Source organism: Vombatus ursinus, unplaced genomic scaffold (genome assembly GCF_900497805.2).
Source record: "Vombatus ursinus unplaced genomic scaffold, bare-nosed wombat genome assembly UNPS02014959.1, whole genome shotgun sequence".
NCBI classification, from domain to species: Eukaryota; Metazoa; Chordata; class Mammalia; order Diprotodontia; family Vombatidae; genus Vombatus; species Vombatus ursinus.
In genome coordinates, this window is record NW_020954737.1 from 5,594,182 (window position 1) to 5,619,829 (window position 25,648).

General features: G+C 40.8%; 1 protein-coding gene across 1 annotated transcript in view; it reads left to right on the top strand.

Moving 5' to 3' along the window:
- Positions 1–25,648, top strand: part of KALRN (kalirin RhoGEF kinase) — a 966,578-nt gene that overhangs the window by 537,280 nt on the left and 403,650 nt on the right. The window contains exon 14 of the mRNA XM_027845153.1: positions 19,071–19,266. Within this exon, the coding sequence (XP_027700954.1) occupies positions 19,071–19,266 (196 nt within the window). The remainder of the gene's footprint in view (positions 1–19,070; positions 19,267–25,648) is intronic.

Consider the following 25,648-nt stretch of genomic DNA (forward strand, 5'->3'; position numbering starts at 1 on the left):
CAGATTTTACAGTTTATAATTCTTATGTTTATAGGCTTGGTCCATGTCAAAATGCATATACTCCTAATAGGGTTACACATTAAGTGCTTGTTAGCAATTAACATTTCAGTGTGTATTAGTTTATGATGTGCCAACTGAGAACAGGTTTTGATGGGTAAAGGGAAGGATAGACAAACATGATGATGCTAGTTGACAGAGGAAGAAGGCACCACCACTGGATTAAGGGGGAGGACTTGGAAAGGGTGTTGAAAGGACACAGAAAACAAGCTTTGACTACTTCAGAATTTTTCCCAAAGCTGACTCATTTTAGGTATTCCTCTGTATGTCGTTGGCAAATTTAGATACTGGGTACACATGTTTATTAACTACTTGTGAGATGCAAGCACTGTGCTAGGTTCTATGATAGGGGCAGAGATCGACAAGACATAGTCCCTAGCGAGGGAAATCAGATATCCACACAAATAATAATGATACCGGCTAGAACATGGTGCCTGCATAAGAGATGGAGAAACTAAGCTGTAAAGTGAGGTCTGCCTGTACAAATGCAGACGTTTTCCCTTAAGTATTATTGAAGTTGAATATGTCTCCCTACCTAGCTTTGAGCAAATCATAAAATCATAATTCAATGCCTAAGTTGTGCAACTTAGCATATCGGTTTTTTTTAAGTAGAAAATATTTTTCATGAATGATGGATATTTTTAAAAACCATTGGCCGGACAGCTAGGTGGTACAGTAGATAGAGCACTGACCCTGGAGTCAGGAGGACCTGAGTTCAGATCTGACCTCAGACACGTAACACTCACTAGCTGTGTGACCCCTGGGCAAGTCACTTAACCCCAATTGTCTCACCAAAAAAAACAAAAACAAAAACAAAAAAACAAAACAAAACATTGGCAAGTAATCTAATTTATTGTTCAGGCTCCTTTCTGAGACTGTAAATTACAGATGAGTTCTAATCTGTATTGGTAGAAAGAGCTTCCATACTGGGAACTCCCAAAAGAGATGAAATCACAGATCTCTTTTTTCCTTCTCCCCTCTGCCCTGCCCCCTCTACATGTATTTTAAGAACAGAAAATGTCCTAGAGCAGTTACTGTTGTGATTTTTTTAAAAATCCATTTATTCAAAATGATATAATAAAAACTCAATCAGGAAGGTAATACGCTGTAAGGTACATAATGTTAATTATAGGTTAATAAGGGGAAAAGTGAGAAGAGATTTGAGAATTATTTCTTGACCCTAGAACTCTGACAAAGCCCTTATTTAATTCCTTGAGGAATTTATGATTGAACTAAATATTTCATATTAAAAAAAGTTTGCCTAAACTGAAAACAGATTAAAATCTGTAGTTTAGTGGAGACAGACCAAAACACTGGACTAAGAGAAAGGAGATCAGAGTTCTAGTACCTAACTAGCTATGTGACCTGAGGAAAATTTCTTAACTCCTCTGAGCCTCAGTTTCCTCATCTTTAAAATAAGGAAATGGGCTGGATCTCTAAGGTCAAATGAAAAATTAAATTATTTTTTAAAAATGTCTAATTTCCTGAAATTCACAGAGCTTTTCAAAGTGAAAGAACACTGAGCAATGTGCTGTGCTTAAAAGTCAGGTGATCAATCCATCAGCAAAGCACCTATTAAGCACCTACGATGTACCAGGATAAGTAGGTGGCACAGTGGATAGAGTGCCAGGCCTGGAGTCAGGAAGACCTGAGTTCAGATCTGTCCTCAGACACTAGCTGTGTGACCCTATGCAAGTCACTTAACCCTGTTTGCCTCAGTTTCTTCATCTATAAAATGAACTGGAGAAGGAAATGGCACACCACTCCAGTATCTTTGCCAAGAAAAGCCCAAATGGGGTCATGAAGAGTCAGACGGGGCTGAACATTATATACCAGACTCTCTATTAAACACTGGGGAATACAAAGACAAAAATTGAAACAGCCCTTCCCCTCTATCTGCCCTTAAGGAATTTATATTCTAATAGGTAGGGATAGCATGTATATATATAATATGTGCAAAATTAACATACAATAATTTAGGGAGAAATGACACTAGAAGCTGGAGGGGTGGGGATCAGGAGCAGCTTTATGTGGAAGGTGGGATTGGAGCTGTCTGGAAGGAAACCAGGTATTCTAAGAAGCAGAAGTGAGTAACATGTGTCCTTTCAACACCCTTTCCAAGTCCTCCCCCTTAATCCAGTGGTGGTGCCTTCTTCCTCTGTCAACTAGCATCATCATGTTTGTCTATCCTTCCCTTTACCCATCAAAACCTGTTCTCAGTTGGCACATCATAAACTAATACACACTGAAATGTTAATTGCTAACAAGCACTTAATGTGTAACCCTATTAGGAGTATATGCATTTTGACATGGACCAAGCCTATAAACATAAGAATTATAAACTGTAAAATCTGAGGGAATGGTGATAGACCAGTTGGAGAGATATTTGGAGGGGGCATGTTTTTTGAGTAGCCCTCAAGAAGTGAGGCATGGGGGACAGCCAATGTAAAGGCCCGGAGATGGGAGATAGAGCATTGTGTAGGTGTGGGGTGTAGCAAGTAGTCTGGTATGGCTGGTGCATAGTGTATTTAGTACTTGATAAAAATCCAGTGAATTTTGTATTTGTCCTCTGGATATAACCAAAATTCCTTACTCTTCAGGGGTGTCCTAGGTCACCCATTACCAGTGATGTAGCAAGGTTTTCTATACAATTTGTCACAGCTAAAAGATCCAGACAAAATTCTGTCATTATGTTAGGTCAGCATATTAAAGTGAATTTCTGAATTAATCTAAAAACAGGTCCTTCTAGATTTCCTGAGATACAATGCATATAATTGCTTTAATTTATTATTCCTCCTAAAACAATTTTAACTTCTACACAAAATCATGAGGTCTTAAATTGGTCTGAAATGATTATAGTAATTAGAGGTGGCCTTGCATCACGGATAAATAGCTGGCCTTGGAGTCAGAAAGACCCAGGTTCAAATCCTGCCTCTGACCACATCATGACTGTGTGAGTCTGGGCATTTTACCCCTCAGTGGCTCAATTGGATTGGTTCTCTTACTTAGACTCTAAGTTTCTCAAGCAGTTGGATACCTACATCTGAAGAGCCAAAGCCACAGTCAGAACTCAAGTGTCCTGGCTCCTACTTCAGGGTTCTTCCAACTGTATCACTCTCTCTTGGTCTTTTATTCCATTGATGAGAGCCCTATCCTGGGCAATGACTGCCCTGCTAAGCAGATAAAATCACAGGTCCCTCCCATCCCTCTCCTGTCCTCAGAGCCCTGTTGGGAGGCTCAAGTAAAATCACGCGTGTAAAACACTATGAAAGCTTGTTAAAAGTTACATTTTTTAAAGGGATACAGATTCTCCTTTGAAGTAGGTGTTTTGATCCCCAGCTTTACAAATGAGGAAACAGAGGTGTGGAAAGGTTAAAAGGGAATTCTGTGAAGTTACACATTTCAGAGCACTTGCCTGTCTGCACTGACAGGACAAGTCAGCTCACCAGAGGTTCCCTCACCTGATAAAATCACAGGTCTGGGTACCTCCCTACTCCCACCCCACACAATGATAACTAACATTTATAATATGCTTTACCTAAACATTCCATTTGAGCCTCATAACAACCCTCTAATGTAAGGACTTTATTTATTTATTTACTCATTCATTCATTTATAATGTAAAGTTTTATTCTCCCATTTTACTGATGAGGAAAGTGAGGTCCAGAAAGATTAAGTGAAGTGATTGCCCACAGTAGCACAGCTATTAAGGGTCCAGGTATTCCTAACTTCAGGTCAAAAGCTCTACCCTCTATGCCAGTGATTCTCAAAGTATTTTCTGAGGACCCTTGGGAATCCCAGACACCTTTCAGGGGGTCCTTGATGCCAAAACTATTGTCCTAATAATGTCACTATTCAGTCATTTCAGTCATGTTCAACTCTTTATGACCCCATTTGGGACTTTCTTGGCACAGTTACTGGAGGGATTTGCCATTTCCTTCTCCAGCTCATTTTACAGATGAGGAAACTGAAGCAAACAGGCTAAGTGACTTGCCCAGAGTCACATAGCTAGTAAGTGTCTGGATTTGAATTCAGGTCTTCTTAACCTTAGGCTCAGCACTCTATCCACTGTATCACTTAGCTGCCTGTCCTAATACTACTGACATTATTTGCTTATTAAAATATTCCTCCCTTTTTCAACTCCATTATCTATGTGAGGCCAGATTTTCTTCATACACTTCAACCAAAATTGCAGCAGATTGACTGCAGAACCAGATAGGAGGATCCAATTGTCTTTTATTAAGTCAGCTACCAAAGAGATTTGCAAAAATATACAAAACAATGCCACTCTTCTCACTCTTTTTTTTTGCTTTGGAAAATATAGTTATTTTTCATTTAAAGTATTATGTTAAGATACAATGGACTTGTCACTGTTATTTTTAAACATGTTCATACATATTTTAAGCATTTATCACTTTTAATTTCTAATATTGTAAATATTGATAGATATAACCTATTTTTTAAAAAGAGTTCTTTGGGGATTCTCAATAATTTTTAAGAGCATAAAGTAGTCCTGAGACCAGAGTTTGAGAATCATTGCTCTCTTCAGGGCATCGTAAACTTTTTCCACTCACAACCCCTTTAGCATTTCTTAAACAGTTTATGAAGCACTGCTTGCCTTTTCATAATATGACTTATCTATGATCACTCTCTTGTAACATACACAGCCCTTACCTTACAACCATTGAAGTCCTTCTCCTCGTGGGCAGAAACATTCACCTTTGTATACCCTGCAAGAGCATTAGTCTACAATTAAGACATGAAAAATGGTAGGGTATAGTGAAATAGTAGCACATCAGACTATCTAGTTTAAAAACACCAGGCAGGTAAAGACATTCAGAAGCCTTTGTTAGTGGAAATGACCATGAAGAGACCCTACTCCATTCATTCATTCATTCATTTATTCATTGGTGTGTTCATTCACTTATTCATTTGCTTATCTATTTGTCCAACCATTTATCTATCCATCCGTCCATCAGTCTATCCATTTATTCATCCATTTCTCCATCTATCTATCCATCAATCTATCTACCCATTTATTTATCCATCCCTCTATCCCTCCATCTATCAATCTATCTAGCTAGCTAGCTAACTAGCTACCTATCTAGCACAATAGAAGGCTGCTAAAATCAGCTCACTGATTTTAACATTGAAATCCTACTAGGTCCGTGGTAAAAGATAAGTCCCTGCTCCAGATCAAGTTGCCCCTGTTGATTTTTATAAAGGGTAAGCTTGTTCTGAATAGCATGGCATTTAATTATGTGGGCACATAGCAAATGTCCAGGGAAGCAGGCATCCACTTTTCAGTGAAGGCTCTTGGGAAAGAATCAAGCACACATAGAGGTGCCAGAAGTGACCTGACACAAACCAGAGCTGGTTCTGTGATTTCAGGACCCACAGCTGTGGTTTTCCTGTCCACAGAGAAAGCATTAGCTGAACATGCTCCAGATTCTTGTGGTTTATGAAAAGTCCATGGGGAAATGTGGCCAAGAGGATGGAGGCATCGGGCCATGACCGTGAGGCTTCTTCCCCCTTCTTCATCATGTCACTAGTTTTATTCACTCATTTAATTATTAAATTAAAATATATGTGATGCTTAAATTGTTGTATTGGGCTTCTTGAATTGTCATAATAGATTGTATCAGGTCTGAAGAAAACAAAACTGGTTTGGGGCCCAAGACTGGTGCTGCCAAAAATGAAAACTTGTCATTCCAAATCTACAAGGAATTTTATCCAGCGCAAGGACGACAGCTCCATTTTTAACTCAATTTCTTGGAACTACCAGGAAATCTACTGAAAAAAGATATCATGTCCCATTGGAAAGTCCAGTCTTCCTAGGTCTTCTCCTCCATGATTAACCTCCACCTATGTCAAGGGCACCCTATCAGTTGGTTAAGGTAGAATAGGCACTAATAGAGAAGACATGAAGCAGACTTCTGAACACCATGGAACTCAACAGGCAGCACTTTTTTCATTCACTATTCTTATCCACTTTAGCATACAGTGTAGCACCTAGGAAGAATTTAAGAAATGCATTTTTATTCATTCATTTATTCACTCAGACAATACTTACCCTGAGAGGTTGAACAGTATGCTTATTCTTCTACAAAGGCATAACCAAGATGAGGTGCCAAAGACTGCCATCTGCACATCTCGTGGTCCTCCAATGACCCCTACTCTTGAGGGAGACTCAGTACTGGGCAGGCCCTGGGAGATGTAGAGGGAAAAGGGCTGGCATTGTTGGTCACTGGAAGAGAATGAGGAGACAGAACACCCTGTCTACTCACAGTTGGGCTTTCCTTTTTCTCCTACTCTCCTTCCATCAACTCTTTTTGCCCCAAGTGAAAAAAATTCCTTCTTATACCTCTATTTTTCTGCTAGTTCAGTGCCACCTCCCCTGGCTACAGATACTGCAGCCACCACAACCCAGCACCCTGACCCATTACTGAAAATTGTTAGTCAAGTCTTTATGTTGAACCAGACCTTGCCTCCCTTTAACTTCTGAAGCACCTAGTTTCCTTCCTAGTTTTACCCTCTGCGGCCCCTCCTCTCTCTTCCATGTGACATTACTCCAGATTTTTGGAGATGGCCTCCATGTCCCCTGCTCCCCCAAGTCTTATCTTCTACAGACTAAATATCTCTGGCTTCATTGGCCAGTCATCCTGAAAGATGGTTTCCAGATGCCTCCACATTCTGATTGTCCTCCCCTGGATCCTTTCTTATTTGTCAATGTCTCTTAAAATGTGGTACCCAGATTTGAACAAAGAACTCCAGACGTGGTCTGTCCAGTTCAGAGTAGAAGGGAACTAATGACTTCCCATGACTTGGACACCTCATTCCTATTAACACAGGCTATTCATTCCTTGTTCATGCCTTGTCACGCCTGCATTCTTTTCTAAATACTCATGAACCATCTGCCTGATAATCCATTCTGGAGTTTTGCCAGCCTTGCACTATTTCCTCCCCACCCCTACCCCCACTCATTCCCTCCTTATGAAAATTGGGCCATTTTCCCTTCTAGACCCTCCCCCATTCTCAGTGATTTCTTAAAGATGTCTTCAAATGAGCTTTTGTGAAAAAAGAAGGAAGAGACTTATTCTGCATTGTTCCAGAGGGCAGCACCAGTGGGTCAAAGTTGAGAGACTAAGACCATGGTTCAACAGAAGGAAAATCTTTCCAAAATTTAGAGCTATCTAGTCACATAACTGGCTGTGTCTCCATTATTGTAAGTGTTCAAGTAGAAGCTGCATGATTATTCATCAAGGATGCTTTAGAGAGGATTTTTCCCATTGGATCAGAATGTGATGGTGACTGGGAGATCACATCCGTAATTTTCCTCAACACCTGGCTAAGTGATGCATCTGGGCCAGAAAACTTGAACTGGCTTAGAAGGTACTAGATATTTAACCAATGACCTAGCTCAGGGATGGGGAACCTGTGGCCTCGAGGCCTGAATCCAAATACATGTGGCCTCGAGGCTGAAGGTTCCCCATCCCTGACCTAGCTCCCTGTCTCCATTAAAGAGGAAACAAAAGGAATGAATTACTGAGATAGCATGAAGGGTTTGGCTTAGAAGTGAGGGAAAAAAAGCTTTCACAGAGTAGGAACTGTCAAACACAGAGAAGAGTGACTGAGGCTATAGAAAGCTCTTATGGGGAGAGCTTTTGAAAGCTGAATTGATTTCTCATCTCTCTGGGACCCTGCCCAAACACAGGACAATAGATGAGATCATCTCAAGATCCTTTCCAAACCCATGTGTTCCATAAAGTTTTGTGATTGCAGCCTGGTCCCATGTATCATTTGGTGGTATCCATGGTGGTAATAAATAAGATGAAGATGAAGGAGGAAATCATAGAAATAAGTTGACCATAAAAAAAGATTCAATAATTTCTAAGTCTATTGGAAACAGAGCAAAATTTTGTAGTCCACATTCTTATTGCAAACATGGAACATTCTAAAAAAAATTATTCCTAGACTGTCCTAAGGGACAGTTAATAAGCATTAGTGGTGTACATTGCTTGGTATCTTCATCTCCTCTATGTATTAGATGATCTATGTAGTTTCTAGGCTTTCCTGGAAAATAGGTGGAGGAAATCGGGGAAGCATATTTCTACTATGGGCAGCTAGGTGGCCCAATGGATAGAGTACCAGGTCTAGAGTTAGGAAGACCTGAGTTCAAATGTGGCCTCGGACACTTACTAGCTGTGTGAATCTGGGCAAGTCACTTAATCCTGCTTGCCTCAGTTTCCTCATCTGTAAACTGAGCTGGAGAAGGAAATGGAAAACCACCCATTATCTTTGCCAAGAAAATCCCAAATGGGGTCACGAAGAGTCAGACATGACTAAATGACTGAACAACAGTAAAAGCTTAGTAGAATCGTATACCTTTCTGGGCTTCAGTTTCCTCATCTGTGACATGAAGCGGTCGGACTAGATCTTCTCTGAATTCGCCTCCATATCTAAGTCCACGATCCCATGATCAGCTTAGCTAAGTTCACAAGGTATCATCACCAGGTTGGCTGCTGGATGAAGCTTCTTGGCCATAGCATGTCACAAAGATTATCTATCTACTAAGACAGAACGGAGCTGCAGTCTTCAGTGCTGAAGGAGAGAACTACAGTCATTAAGTCACAGATCTTTAAAGTACTGGGCTATAGTCAATAGGCACCGGTCACAATTCTTTTGCCTCCCTATGATGTTTCTGCTTCCAGAGCAGTATGGAATAATGTCATATTCGACTTTTCTTGACCCCGGTGGGGTTTTCTTGGCAAAGATACCAGAGTGGTTTGCCATTTCCTTCTTCAGCTCATTTTACAGATGAAGAAACTGAGGTAAACAGGGTGAAGTGACTTGCCTAGACTCACACAGCTAGGAAGTATCTGAGGCAAGATTTGAACACAGTCCTCTGGACTCTAAGGACAGTCACAAGGTTCAAATCTTGTTCTCTCATTGACTAGCTATGTGACTATGGGCAAATCACTGGAAGTCTTTGAACCTGTTTCTTTACCTGTTAAGTTGTGATAACAAAGTGGCCTCCCTCTCCAGACCATTGCGAGGAATATTTTTTAAATCATAAGTGACATTTTATCTGGAGAGTCCATTGCCAGTAGATTCAGATTCCGTTGTATATATCCTCCCTCTCATCTCCTCCTCTTCCAAATTCATTATGAATTCAGTTGGACTGGCTGTCTTTGCTGTCAAGTTGGGGTGCTTCTCTGGGGAAGCTTGGAGTTCCTCTCCAAGATTCAGTCAGTCAGTAAGCATTTATTAAGTGCCTACTATGTGCCAGGTATTGTACAAAGCACTGGGGATGTAAAGAAAGGCAAAAATACAGTTTCTGCCCTCAAGGAGCTTATAATCTAGTGGGCTGGGGATGGGGGAAGTAACAAAATGCAACAACAAATACAAGATATAAAAAGGATTAGATGATGGGCCCTCTATGAGGTAGAAAGAGGTAGAATGAATATTTGCCCTTGGCCCAAGGCTTCCTTCTACCTGTACAATACACTATCGCTATTTCTAGATAAATCAGCTTAGCCAAATACCACTCAATACTCTGGTTTACTGTCACGATGACCCAGGATACCTACTGCCACTGTATTTAGGTGCTCCTCCTTTTCTCTCCCCTCCCATATACACCTCAGACTATGAGAGTTCTTAGGATGTTTCTTTCACAGAATTTTCCCATGGAGTCTCAGAGTTGACAGAGACCTCAGTGGTCACCTATACCTCTACAACATGCCTGACAGCAGGTCCCTCAGCCTTGGCATTAAACCCTCCAGTGAGGGAGAATGACCTGGCAAGGCAGCCCATTCCACTTTCTAAATAGCTGATTGTGAGGGTTTTTTTTTTTCCTTCTTTCCTCCCTTAGATGGAACCTCAATCTGCCTCTTGGTAGCTGCCCTTATTGATTTGAGCTCTGCCCTCTGACACTAAAGAGAACATCATTAGTGCATTTAGAAGGAAAAGAGTCCTCCTAGAAATCAGGCAGTCAACTTTAGACAATCAGGGTACCTAAAAGTATTTCTGCCTTGCAATCAGCCCAACCAATGAGCTTCTGAAACATGCCTGACAGGTTAACTTTTTCCTGGACCTAATCAGCCCACCAGGCAACTAGACCTCCCTACTTAACTTTGAATTAAGGAACTACTGGTGGACTTATACAAACCAGAGGGTCAGGACAAGAGGAAGATGGTTGGAGTGGGATCAATGTGTTTAATTACATAAGCAAAATATCAGTGTCCCAAACAAGAAGTTGACCCAATAATATAACTGAGGTGGGGGGGGGGAGTTCTGATTATAATGTATTAATGATATTCATAGGGCTATAAATCTAAAAATGAAGGGAACTTCAGAAGCTATCCAATCTAACCCCTTCATATTGTTCAATCATTTCAGTCACATTTGACTCTTTGTGACTCCATTTGGGGTTTTCTAGGCAAAGATACTAGAGCATTTTGCTATTTCCTTCTGCAGCTCCTTTTACAGATGGGGAAACTGAGGCAAACAGCATTAAGTGACTTGCCCAGGGGCATACAGCTAGTGTCTGAGGCTGGCTTTGAACTCTAGGCCAGACACTCTTTCCATTGTACCATCTAGCTGCAATCTAGTATTGCGGATGAGGAAATTGAGGCCAAGGGAAATTAAATGACTTGCTCGAGATCACACAGACTATAACAGTCAGAGGTAGGATTTGAACCCAAGTCTTCTCTTGGACTATTTTGTAGGATTGTGGTTTTTAATCCATTCTGCTATCTGCTTCCATTTTTTTTGCCTGTTCTTTTTCTATTATTAATTTATTTTTAGTTTTCAACATTCACTTCCACAAGATTTTGAGTTCCAAATTTTCTCCCCATCTCACCCCTCCCCTGACCCCAAGACAGCATGGATTCTGAATACCCCTTCCCCTAATCTGCCCTCCCTTCTATCTCTCCTTTTCTCTTATCCCTTTCCCCTTCTATTTTCCTATAGGGCAGGATAGATTTCTATGTCCCATTGCCTGTATATCTTATTTCCCAGCTGCATGTGAAAACAATTTTTAACATTTGTTTTTAAAACTTTGGGTTCCAAATTTTCTCCCTTCCTCCCTCCCCACCCACCCTCATTGAGAGGGCAAGCAACTCGATACAGGTTATACATGTGTAGTCATGCAAAACACTTCCATAGTAGTCATGTTGTGGAAAACTATATTTGCCTTCATCCTATCCTGCACCCTGTTTATTCTGTTCTCTCTTTTGACCCTGTCCTCCTTCAGAAGTGTTTGCTTCTGATATCCACTCCCCCAATCTGCCCTCCCCTTCATTATCCCCTCCTCTATTATCCCCTTCCCCCCTATTTTCCTGTAGGTTAAGATAGATTTCCATACCCAATTGAGTATATACGTTATTCCCTCCTTAAGTCAAATCTGATGAAAATAAGATTCACTCATTCCCTCTCACCTTCTCCCACATCCCCTCCATTGTAAAAGCATTTTCTTATCTCTTTTATGTGAGATAATTTACCCCATTCTACCTCTCCCTCTCTCCTTCTCCCAATATAATCCTCTCTCACCCCTTAATTTTATTCTTCTTGGACTATTTTGAAACAACATTGGCTGGGGCAGTCTGATATTCAGTTTACGATCATCATTTAATAGAATTTTCCCCTTTGAGTGTGGGATATTTGGATTATTTTTGCTATTCCCTAATATGGTGCTTCTCAGAAACACCATAACCCTTTTCATCTTTAAAAAAAAATAAACTTTTGATATAATGAAAATATCTTCACACCCAAATGATTTGCTTATTTCAAGCAATATATTCAGTTCAGTGACATTAAAACACAATGGAATCATTTGGTGTTCATTGTAATGGGATTTGACCCTACATATAATATATGTGCATATTACATTTGATTAGATTACATTGCATTGCATTTTCTTCCCCTGTGTATTCTCTCTCCAAACCCCTCAATTTTGAGGAGGGAACACACAATGAAATCTCCTAGTCTGCTGGTTACATGAAACAATTGTTGGGTAGTAAAGAATTCAGCTAATGGGTATTGGCCTCAGAAAGAGCTAACAAATGCATTCAGGTGGGCAAAAAAGTGGCAAGTGAGTTTTAATGTGGGTAAATGCAAGGCATAGTGTCTAAGGGGAAATAATTGGAACTCTCTTTAGAAGATGAAGGGCTGTGAATTATTGATTATGACCCAGGAAAGGAAGGTAGAAGTCACCATAGGTTGTTCCCTGAGGGCATCAGTGCAATATTCTCTCCTACCCCACAACCCTAGGGGCTGCTGTTGGCAACAGAGTAGGAGGCTGCATGTGTTTCAGCTTTTTATGGCAGCCCTTATTTTCCTACAGAAATCAAGCTGGCTCCTCAATATGAGAGCAAAGACCTTCCTCCACCTTCTCTCTAAATCCCTTCTTTTCTCATGATTTCCACGATGACTTTGTCTCTTGGGCAGGTAATTCTTGGGACAGAAATGCTTCCAATATGCCTTTCAACGAGGTCACCACTTTCGAAACAGCGCTCCAATTAACTAAGAAGTGGGAGGGAGAGGTAGGCCACTGGAGCCAGGAAAGGGTCTGAGTGGGCCAGCAACTGAGGTGGGGATTATTTAGAGCTAATTGAGTGGAAAGTAAAAAGCAAAGTAGGTTGATTGAAAGTTGAATGCCCTGTGGGTATCTTGTGTTTCATTATCCACTCACATGGTTCAGCCCCTACTTTCTGTCCTGACCAAGTTCCTTCCAAGTAAAATAAAAGAACCAATGTTTCCTGGAGACTATATTTTGCGTTCTGTTTTGGCTTGAGCAAAGGAAAGGAAGACCCTATGCCAAATATCAGGGAAGGGCGTTACTGGGTGCGACATACTAAGCTAACCCTTCTTCCTACTCTCTTGAAAAGAAAAGGTACCGTTTCAGGAAAGGAGAAATGCAGGGCATCTATCCAAGAGGGAATTCATTCTCTACCTCTAGAACCTCATCTGTCCCCCAAACTTCTTTAATCATGTTAAGGCAGCACTGTTCTTCCAGTCACCCGGGGTTGTAACTGAAGAGTCACTTTCCCTCACCCTATCCTACCCATGTCTTATCTGCCAAATCTTGCCAATTCTGCATCTACAACATCTCCCACATCAGTTACCCCCTCTCTGCTCACTTGGTTACTACCCTAATTCAGACCTTTTTCACTCCTCACCTGGGTTATTGTAATGAGCTCCTAATTGGTCTCCCTCTCCAGTCTATCAGGTCAGTAACAACTTACTAAACACCTACTGGATTCCAGGCTCTGTGCTAAGCCCTGGGGATAAAAAGAAAGGCAAAAGCCAGTCCCTGCTTTCAAGGAGCTCACAGTCTAATGGGGAGAAAACCTGTAAACTATGTACCGACAAGATCTCATTAGGATGAATCAGAGATAATTAACAGAGGGAAGGCACTAGCATTAAAGAACAGCAATCTGTCCCCCACATAGCTGCTAAATTCATACTCTTAGGATAAAAGTCTGATCATACTACTCTCTTACTCAAAAATCTTCATTAATTCTCAGGTGCCTCCAGGAGAAAAGACTGGCATTTGAGTCATTTTCAGTACTGTCTGACTCTTTGTGATCCCATTTGGGGTTTTCTCAGTAAAGATACTGGAGTGGTTTGTCATATCCTCTCTAGCTCAATTTGCAAATGAGGAAACTGAGGCAAACAAGGCTAAGTGACTTGCCCAGGGTCACACAGCTAGTAAGTATCTAAGGCCAAATTTGATCTCAGGTCTTCCTGATTTAAGTCAAGCATTCTACCCACTCCGCTAACAGCTACCTTAATTTCATGGAAATTTAAAAGGGTAAAAAAAAAAAAGGACAGAAGATATTCGATGCCTATTCACCGTGCTTCATTTTCAGCAACTAGATGTCGTAGTAGATATAGAGCACTGACATTAGTATTAGGAAGACCGGGGTGTGAATCCTGCTTCAGACACTTTACTAGCTGTGAGACTGTGGGCAAGTCATTTAACCACTCTTATTTCCTCATCTGTAAGATTATGGTAATAATAACATCCCCCTTAGGGTCATGGTGAGGATCAAATAAGATAGTATTTGTAAAGAACTTTATAAACCTTAAAGCACTATATAAATGTTAGTTCTTATTATGATTATTTTCAACATTAGACTCCATGACTTTTTCAGTGGATTCATACAAATTTATTTTAAGACTTGATTATTTGTTGGAATAAGGATATTTAGAGAGGCAGCATCACGGAGAAGAAAGGGCCCTTGACCTGAAGTCAAAAGACCTGGGTTCTAATCTTGGCTGTGGGGCTTACTAGCTCTGTGATCTATACAGGACAAGTAACCTCAACTGTATAAAGAAAACTTTCTTTTGCCATACAAAGGGAATGATACTTTTACAATCTTTTTTTCACAGGGAAAATGTAAGGAAAGCACGTTGAAAAACAATATGCTATAGATTGGTGAGTGGTGATTTATAGGTTTCTCTCATGTGGCTGAATTCCTTGTTAAACTCTATTTTTATTATCCTTAGTAACAGATTCCTTTTCCTGCTAAAAGTAGGAAGGTTAGAAGCAGGTAATATGAGCGTCATCCTGCCTGACTTCTGCTCTATTGGCAAGGCAGCCCTGGAATCCAACAACTGTGTTATAGCAAGGTCCACCTCTGTGACATCCATGTTGCTGGGTTTGTTTGTTCTTTTCACCTCATTGTTCTGAAGTAACACCTGGTACAAGATCTCATATTAGAGTTCTGTGTGAAATCTAAATAAAAGGGTTAACTAAGTCAGGTCAACTGGGGCTTTGCACCAAGGTGCCAGAGTTATAGGGTATCAACATCATTTGCGGTCCTTAGCAGCACAGAAACAATAGAGCTAAGTATTCTGTTAGCAAGAGCAAATACTTGAAGCAAGAAGTTGCTAAGATGGTATACCTGGGTAAATCCCTTCCTTGACTAACACCCTCACCCCTCATCCAGTGAAGTACACATGCTTCAAGTCACCTGCCCCAAGCCAATTTGTAAAATTTGCCCTATTTGCCTGAGGTGCAAAAATTCCTGCTCCCTCTTCTTTTACACCTGTTTTCCCCAGCTGTCTCCACCTGTTTTTCTACTTCTTTGTCCTTTAATACATCCTTTTTGCTCATGCCAAGGGCTAGAATTCTCTCTTGGATAGGTAGGTAATATCTAGTGTGGGATGTGTCATGACCCCATTGTTGCACTGATATGGCTGAGAGTCAGGAGTTCTGTTCTTGCCTTTAACTTGTGAATTAACTAGCTTAAGAATTTTCCTCAATCTTTCCCTGCCTCAGTTTGCTCATCAGTAAAATGGATCAAACATATCTGCCACAATAACATCCATGAAATTTTACAGAGTGGTTGCAAGGATAAAATGAGGCAGTAGAAGTGAAGACACCTTGAAAAAAGTTTAAAATGTTAGGCGATTATGAAATAATTTTTTGTATACATTCATTCAAGACACATTTCCGTGCCTATTACATTCAGAGTACTGTACAAAGGGCCATCTGGGTACAGAAGAGAACATAAGATGGGGTCCCTACCCCCCGGAAACCTTCTAGTGGAAGAAGCAGAAGCCTGTATGAGGAGGCTAAGGACTGAAGTCCAAAGGGAATACTAATTAGCAAATTAATTAGCTATAACAATGTTGATATTTCCATTCCCAGCTCTTACCACTTATTTATTTGAACTAAAATCTTTTATCTCTTCATTAGAGTCATTAGTACCTTTCAGTAAATGATACTATAAAATTGTTAACTGTCATAGTCCTGCTTGGGGAATGGGTTGCTCTGGAAAGGCATATTTTCTAACCAATTGAGAGTTTACCCTTTTAAACACTTATTTTATTGTAAACATTTATAGATGGAAATCATCCTAAAATTATATGCTTATCTCCCTCTTAAATATGTAGTTTAACCTTTTCTTGATGACTCAAGGTCAGCATTATGAATAGCAATTACTACACTGTTCTATAAATATGATGAAAATAGAATAATATTCTCAGGGCTTATAAAGGTGTACACCAAATTACCCCAGACCACTTTACTTTATGAGTTTTTCTGTTTCCTTTTTATTGTGTTTCTGTCACCTTATGGCAATTCAATGTAATGCAATAAACATTTATTTAGTGGAGCAAGCCCTGGGCTACACGCCGAGACTATATGTGGTACCATGGAAAGAACAATGACTATAGAATTTAAGAAATGGAGATTCAACACCCTCCCCCTGGGATGAGTCTTACCTCTGTAATCTCTGGGACATCATGTAACTTTCCTGGTCCTCAGTTTCCCATCTATAAAAATTAGGGTGTTGGGATGGATCATCTTGAGGTCGCTTCCAGCTTTAGCTCTCTGATACCATGAAAGTTAAATTAAGATATGGTTCCTGCCTTAAGAGGACTTACAGTCTAACAGATGAATTAGACACCAGTGCAGATAAGCATATCTACTCGATCCCATGTTCAGGGTATGACCATCTTCCTTCCTTGGGGTTGCATTCTGCCCTCTGCCTCTCACCTGGATCTGGCTCTCCAGCTCCTGTCCTTATCTTCAGTTCATCATTTGCATTCCCCTTCAAATCCATATGCTACTCTCCAGCCAGGAAATCACCCCCTGTCCCAGTTTTGGTTCCAAATCTAGTACAGTGGATCATTCAGTGATTGAGGGTCCAGAAAAAAAAATTTCCATAATAAAAAACCTATCTAATTATTCCCAAGTAAAAGCAGTCCGCAAGCCAGCAAAAAGCAGTCCAGGAAGAAATAGGTAAGTAAAAGTCACTGGCAATTTTATTTTAATTTTTAAAATTTTAATATTTTTCCCAATTACACGTAAAAACAATTTTAACCTTTTTTTTTTACAGTTTTGAGTTCCAAATTCTATCCCATCCTCCTTCCCCTTCCCCTTCATTGAGAAGGCGACCAATTTTATATAGATTGTACATGTGTCATCATGCAAAATATATTTCCATATTAGTCATGTGGTGGGGGAAAAAAACATAGACCAAAAAAAACCCAAGAAAAATAAAGTCAAAAAGCAGTTTGATTTTATCTGCATTCAGATTCCATCAGTTATTTCTCTACAAATGGATAGCATTTTTCACCATAGGTCCTTCAGAATTGTCTTGGATCTTTACATTGTTGGGAATAGCTAAGTCATTCACAGTTGATGATCATACAGTATTGCTGTTATTGTGTACAATGTTCTCCTGGTTCTGCTCACTTCACTTTGCATCAGTTCATGTAAGTCTTTCCAGGTTTTTCTGAAAGCATCTTGCTCATCACTTCATTATAGTACAATAGTATTCCATCACAATCATATACCATAGCTTGTTCATTCAGTTAGAGAATGGTGGGCATTCTCTAAATTTCCAATTTTTTGCCAATGCAAAAAGGGCTGCTTTAAATAATTTTGTACAAAATGGTCCTTTTCCCTTTTTTATTTCTTTAGGATACAGACCTAGTAGTAGTATTGCTGGGTCAAAGGGTATGAATAGTTTTGTAGCCCTTTTGGCATAGTTCTAAATTGCTCTCCAGAGTGGTTGGATCAGTTCATAGCTCCACCAGCAGTGCACTAGTGTTCCAATTTTTCCATATGCCCTTAAACATTTGTCTTTTTCCTTTTCTGACTGTCATATTAGCCAATATGATAGGTATGAGGTGGTATCTCAGAGATGTTTTAATTTACATTTCTCTAATCAATCGGATTTAGAGCATTTTTCATAAGATTGTAGATAGCTTTGATTTCTTCTTCTGAAAACTGCCTTTCATAGCCTTTGACCATTTATCAATTGGGGAATGACTCATAATATTATAAATTTGACTTAGTTCTTTCCATATTTGAGAGATGAGGCTCACTGACATTTTAAAAGCAATCAGCAATGAAGTTCCCTGGGGTCTCAGGCGCTCCCTGCCAAAATCTTTAATTTGATTTTATGTCCTTCTTGGCAAAGGCCCACATCTGTGTCCCAGAACAGTCCACTTGGAGGAATAAAGTTAACCCAAACTATTCAAGGTCAGCTCCATTGTTTCTTAACTCACAATAGCCCCTGCTGGTGTTGTGTATGTCCATGAAGTTGACTCAAGCCTCTCCACTTCCATTAGTGTCTTGATCTACAACACCCATCCATGGACACTCTCTGATGTGTGTTGTTTTCCCCTTTTAGAATGTCAGCCCCTCGAGGGCAGGGACTGCTTTGCTTTTTGTATTTGTATCCCCAGTGCTGAGCACAGTGCCTGGTACGTAGTAAGAGCCTAATCAATACTTTTACATTAATTTATTTGTTAGAGAATTACCAAGAAAAGCACTGTATGATGTCTGAAAGGAAAGGTCATTACCAGTTGAATATGGGGATGAGGGAGATGAGAGAGGATCAAGACAGGTCTCCTCAGAGGCGGCTGGTGGTACAGTGGTAGAGTGCTGGGCCAGGAGTCAAGAAGTTGTTGTTGTTCAGTTGTGTTCAACTCTTCAGGATCCCATTCAGGGCTTTCTTGGCAAAGACACTGGAATGGTTTGCTATTTGCTTCTCTACTTCATTTTACAGATGAGGAAACTGAGGCAAAAAGGATTAAGTAACTCACCCAAAGTCACACAGCTATTATGTGTCTGAGATCAGATTTGAACTCACAAAGACGAGCTTTTCTGACTCCAGGCCTGGCACTCTATCCACTGCACCACCTAGCTGCCCAGGAGTCAGGAAGATCTGAGTTCAAATTCAACCTCAGGTATTTACTAGCTGTGTGACTCTAAGCAAGTCACTTAACCACTCCCATCCTCAATTTCCTCTATGAATAGCAACTACCTCCCTGGGTGGTTGTGATATATACATACACACACACACACACACACACATATATACACATACATACATACACATACATACATATATATATACATATATATATATATATATATCACTTTGTAAATCCTGTAAACTCTAGCTCTTATTAGAACTATTATTTCATCTCTAAGATTCCACCATTCTTGCTAACCATCATGAATCACATGGATGGTGCTTTCCCCAAAGGTGACGGCAGAGCTGGATGCCTGGAACGAGGACCTGCTGAGACAAATGAATGACTTCAACACCGAGGACCTGACCCTGGCAGAGCAGCGGTTACAACGTCACACGGAGAGGAAGCTGGCCATGAACAACATGACCTTTGAAGTCATCCAGCAGGGCCAGGATCTGCACCAGTACATTATGGAGGTCCAGGCCTCAGGTAGGATGCATGACCGCCTCGAGGCTGGGTTCAGAGCTACGAACGGGAAGAATCACAATGGTAATAATGCCCATTTGTCCCAACAGGACCTATTTTACATGGCGTTCTTAAATCTGTCAGTTAGCCTGGGGCGGGGGGCATTGTTTGTTTGTTTGTTTTTGACATCTCTATAACATAGAAAGGACAGGCATGGCTCATCTGTGAAATGGGTTCAAAAGCTATCACTGTCTACTTCTCAATGGTTTTGTAAGAAAAACACTTCTAAACTTTTTTATTATTGTCCCCATTTTCCATATATATGTGTGTGTGTGTGTGTGTGTGTGTGTGTGTGTATATGTATATATATACACACATAGACACACATGTATCTCAATGCCCAGAGAAAAGTGAATTGATTTGTCCAAGATCATTCTGCCAGACTATGACAAAACTCAGATTAGAACCCAGATTTCTTGATGTTCATCTCAGGGAATTGGCCCACTAAACGATGCTGCTTCCTTACATAGATGATGCTCATGATGGCATAGGAGAATAGACAGTATCCGGGCAATCTTGACTCCAGAGCAGCGACAGTGAAACGCACCTCTCTCCTTTTTGGCAGAGAGGGGACAGATTGAGAAATGTGTTTGCATACGTGGTCAAGTTTTTCTTCTTTGTCAGTCAGTCCACAAATACTTATTAAGTACTTATATGGATTAATCACTGTGCTAAGCGCTGGAGATAGGAAAGAAGGCAAAAACATTGTTGTTTTTGAGTCATTTCAGTCACGTCTGACTCTTTATGACCCCACTGGGGGTTTTCTTGGCAAAGAGACTAGAATGATTTGCCATTTCCTTTTCCAGCTCATTTTACAAGTGAGGAAACTGAGGCAAACAGGGTTAAGTGACTTGCCCAGGATCACACAGCTAGGAAGTGTCTGAGGTCAGATTTGAACTCAGGTCTGTTCTGTCTCCAAGTCCTGCACTCTATCCACTGTGATACTTAGCTGTCCTGAAAAACATTCCACCTGCCCTCAAGCTTAACACACAAATAACTAGATATATATGAAAGATGGAAAGTAGTCTCTAAGGGCAGACGCTGAAGTGAGGATGTGGTGGGGGTAGGGAACATTGTGACTTGGAAATGCCTCCTACAGAAGGTAGGATTTTAGCTGAGTATAAAGCGAGCCAGGAAAGCTGAAAGATGGTGGTGAGAAGGGAGAGCATTCTAGCTATGAGATCCCCTCCCATGAAAAGGCATGAGATAGAATGTCACATTTGAAGAACAGGATATGTGGAGCCTAGATGTATTTGGAAATAGGTTTCATGGAAGGGAATAAAGTGTAAGGAAACCAGAAGGGGCTAGGCTGTGAAAAGCCTCAAATGCAATGCCAAGCGGGACTTTGGCATTGATCCTAGAGGTAAAAGGGAGCCACAGCAGTTTAATGGGCAGGGAAGTGACACGGCTAAACCTTTGTTTTAGGAAAATCACTTTGGCACTGTGTGAAGCTTGGCTTGCAGGAGCGGAGACTTGAGGCTTCAAAGCCAATGAAAAGCCTATTGTAATAGTCCAGACAAGAGGTGATGAAAGCTTCTACTAGAAAGGTGTGTGCACCCACATTTCATGTGTGTGTGAGTGAGTGAGGAGACAGACATTATGAAAGATGTAGTGAGAGCCAAAATGGTTCCATTTGCAGGGGAGGGGGAGTGTCATTTAGAAGGGACAATAAAACTAAAAAAAATGTCAATGAAACTTGTACTTTGAAAAGAAAGAATGGATGGTCCCATGGAAACTAGAAGAAGACTAAGGCTTAAAAATCAACTAGGCTGCCCATAAAAGAAACTGGGTGATAGATATCAAGTATGAATTATAATCAAAATGTCGGCATGTGTTCCGGGTATTGGTTCTCCATCCTCAATAAGCACCTTATTGTGTTTTTTAAATGTAGATGTAGACTGACTGAATATTGAGATAGTTTAATAAAATTGAATGCAATGATTAAATTTTATAAAGCTAGATTATTATAGAATTTTTCCAAATATTAATTCAACTAAATTATATTCAACAAGAATTTATGAAATTCCTACGATGCAAAGTGCCATGCTAAGTGCTAAGAATTTGAAGACAGAATGAAAAATAGCTCCTGACCTCAGGGACCTTACATTCTACTGGGGTGTTACATTCCCACAGGTAAAGGAAAGATCATTGGAGAAGGGTGAGACAATTTAAACTAGGGGGAAGGAGATAGTATATATCCTATAGGAGATGGTACTTGAGGGAAGTCAAGGGGCTATATTGGAAAGATGATATTGAAAAGAAATATAAGGTCTAAATTGCATTGGATTTTTATAAAATGAATAAATATTTGGTTAATATGGCTCAATAATTAGACATGGCATTGACTTGGCTATTTTCTTACAAAACCATATATACAATATGAAGTTATCAGAAATAGGTATGGTTTTAAAATAACATTAACATTTTAGAGTAATTTCAATAGTGAACCATCTTAAAATAAATTAGCCATTCTCTATTTGGTAAAGAAAAGCAATCCAAAGTATATATGTGGAAACGTGAAACATAACTTCTGCAATTCGTTTTTATGAATAATAGTCAAAGAAATCACTGGGAGAGTCGATGTGAAGAGGTGGACAGATTCCTGAACTGGGAGTCAGGATACCTATGTCCTAATCTCAGCTGTATATCTACTTGCCTATATGACCTTAGGCAAGTGATTTCACTCCAGTAGGGCTGGACCAGGTATTCTCTAAGGTTTCTTCCTCTAAAACGCTACGATTCTATAAATGTCAACTCTGTCGTTGTTTGTCCTTTGTTCTCGAAGCGGACCAATGACGTCACAAAGATGATGTCTTGACTTGCACATGAATTGGATTTAATGATTCCATGACTGCTGCTACTCAGGACCAGACTCAGAGTACCTTGCCCCTTGTAGGAAGAGCTGTGAATGTAGGATGGGCCAGTCACAATGACTATAGAGCTTCATGTGTGGTTGTGCAGCATCTCTGCATAGTTGGTTTGGACTGCATGGAGTCAACTTTATCCCTTCTCTGAATATTCCCTGATCAGAAATTAATCTCCTCTACAAGCTGTATTCCCAGCTTTGGAATCTCTAGGAAACTAATTTGTGGCTTGTTACTTGCAAAATCATAGAATGTTAAAAAAAAAAAAAAACAACAGAAAGGATCTCAGGTGCCATTCAGTCTTTTTTTGGGGGGGTAATTGAAGTTAAGTAACTTGCCCAAAGTCACACAGCTAGTAAGCGTCAAGTGTCTGAGGCCAGATTTGAACTCAGGTCTTCCCGACTCCAGGGCCGTTGTTCTATCCACTGTATCATCTAGGTGCCCTGTGCCATCCAGTCTTGCATTCTCATTTTTTCAGAAATGGAAACTGAGGCACAAAGCAGTTGTAAATTATAAATTATAATTATTGCCATGTAAATATAATTTGAGGTTTCTAAGACATTTTGCATGCATTTCCTCTTTTGAGTCTTGTAACAACTCCATGAGGTAGATACTGTGGGCATTATCATCCCCATTTTAAAGATGAGGCAACTGAGGCTCTGAGAGATTAGTGCTTTATGCAGGGTCACATAGTTTATCGAGTCAGAGGTGGAATTTGGACCCATATCTTCCTGAATCTAAGACCAGCGTGCTTACCACTATACCCACCATCTCGTTACTTTGACCTTTATTAAACCAACACAATATTGGATCACTGGGATGAAGACAGAAATTCTTAACTCTAGTTAAATACAACTCCATATTCTTCAGTTTGTCTAGTAGGGTGCTTGTCTCAGAGTAAATGCCCAATAAATACTTTAAATGGTAGTGTCCTAGAGTTGGAAGGGACATTTAGCAGAGACGGGCTGGATTAATTGACACAGCACCCCAGGGGGTTTCTCCTTAAGGAATAGTTTTTAGGTCTATAAACAATCCCACTTTAGTGGCTATTAATAGCATAACCTGTCTTTTGGGCTTTGACTAGCTGTCAAAGGCCTGTCCTGAGCTGTCAAGGCCCGTCCTAGAGAGCAGTGGAATGTGTCTGTACTTTTCTATGGACAGGAAAAGCAACACTGCCCGGTGGCCTGAAATCACTGGCATAGCACTGCGACGTCTTCCAGGGCGGAGGGTACCATGGTTATGACCAGTGGATATCAGCGGACGTTAACCCTGTTTGCCTCAGTTCCTCATCTGTAAACTGACTGGAGAAGGAAATGGCAAACCACTCCAGTTATCCTTGCCGAGAAAACCCCAAATAGGGCTACATTATCCCCTTAATAAAAGGATTTGTTCTGTAAAACTTGGACTCAGTCGAAAGGCTGTACCCAAGGACTTAGAAGGCCACATGTGGCCTTAAGGCCAAAGGTTCCCCACCCCTGATTCTAGTGCAACAGCATGACAGAGTAGAAATTGTGCTGGCGGTGTGGAGTTAAGAGGACCTGAGTTCAAATCCCAGCACTGACACTGACTCTTGAGAACCTTGGGCAAATCACTTCACTTATCTGGAACTCAGTTTCCTCGGCTGTCAAACGAGGAAGCTGGATAAAGGTATCTCAAAGGTCCTTTTTCAATCTATTATCCTATGATTTTATGACTTGAAAATTTTAAATATTCAGTAAACAAGCAAACAAATAAATAAATACTCAGTAAAATATTCAATGAAAAATATTCAGTAGCAGAGCTCAGGGATGAACACAGATCTTTTGACTTTTCACCATTTCACTATTTGATCAATCCCAGGAAGTCGCTGGCGATTTTTGAGCAGAGAAGGAATGTGCAGGGATAGAAGACCGCCTGTCCCCACTGTTTAACTCCCTATTGATTCTTCCTGATATCTGTGTTTTGTTGAGACTCAGTCAGAACAGAAAGCAACAGGTGCCCAGGATGTAGGAAAAGAAAAGCAGGGCTGGGAAAATGGTCCCAGGAAAGATGGATAGGAAGCCATTCACCATCTCCCCTTTCCAAGTGAATGTTGTAACTCAATAAAAGGAACCTCCCCCAACTCTCCTCCTCCATCCCTCTGTACCAGGGTTCTGGCATCACCTTGGGGAGGCAGACTTTTTTCCCACAGAGGAAGGACCTCAGAGACAAGTAATGCATGGGAAGAGGAAGACTATTGGGATCTGGTGACAGCTGAGGACTGCTTGTACCTGGAAGGGCTAAGTGGGTGGGCCCATCCCCAGGCATATGGGCTGCCTACCCACTTCTGATTTTGTTCCTTTTTCGAGGATTGTTGGGAACAGCTTGATTGGCCTGTGCTGCTCTCAGGGCTGAGACTTTCTGTTCATCTCCTCCCACCCCAGTGAGCTGCTGCAGCTAGCAGAGAAGATGAGGTTCATTAGAGGAAAATAGAAACTGTTCCCAGGAAACTTAGCTTCCCTTTCTAGTGATTTCTTCCCTTGTCCCTAGTCCTAGAAAGGGGAGAGTTAGCACACATCAGAGCTATGGAGAGGGAAGGGTCGAGAGAAGTTTAGAGATATCTTCCAGCCCTTACCTGAAAATCCTGACCCTGCAGTACCATCCAGGTCATCAAAACTGACCTTTGCATATACCCAGGTCGCCATATTTTAGGAGCCAGGGGCCAAATCAGAAGACTTGAGGTTGAATTCTGGGTCTACCGCTTCCCAGCTCTGAAATCTCAAACAAGTACAATCCTAAATGTGCAAAATGCTAGGGATACAAAGAAGTGCAAACAAGAATCTCTGCCCTCAGGGAGCTTAAATCCTAATGGGGGAGACAGCATGTAAATAAATAGGTACATGCATAGCAGTTGGAAGAGAACCTTAGAGGGGGGGACTCTAGCTGCTGAATTGAATGGGAAAGATTTCATGGAGAAGGTGGTATCTGAACTGACTCTTAAGGGAAACCAAGGATTTTAAGAGGCAGAGGGAGGAAGAGTGCTCCAGGCATTGGGGAACAGCTAGTGCAAAGGCATAGAGATGGGGAATGGAGGGCTGTGTGTGAGCAACAGGAAGTAGCCCAGCAAGAATACGGGTATTAAATATCCCTTGGGGTTGTTGTAAGGACCCAATGAGATTACATGTCATAAACCACAGGACGCCATGCAAATGGCAGCTCTGTGCACTCAGTACTGGGTGCTATGCTCTGAGGAGGCAGCATGGTGCAATGACTAGGGAGCCAGCCTTGGAGTCAGGAAGCCCTCCCTCTGGCACATACTAAGGTATGCAAAGTGCCTTACAAATATTATCTCATTTGATCCTCACAACAACTTTAGGAGGTAAATGCTATTATCCCCATTTTGCAGATGAAGAAACTGAACCAGACAGAGGAAAGGCAGTGAGGGAGGAAGAAAAGGAAAGAAAGGGGAGAAGGAAGGAAGGAAGGAAGGAAGGAAGGAAGGAAGGAAGGAAGGAAGGAAGGAA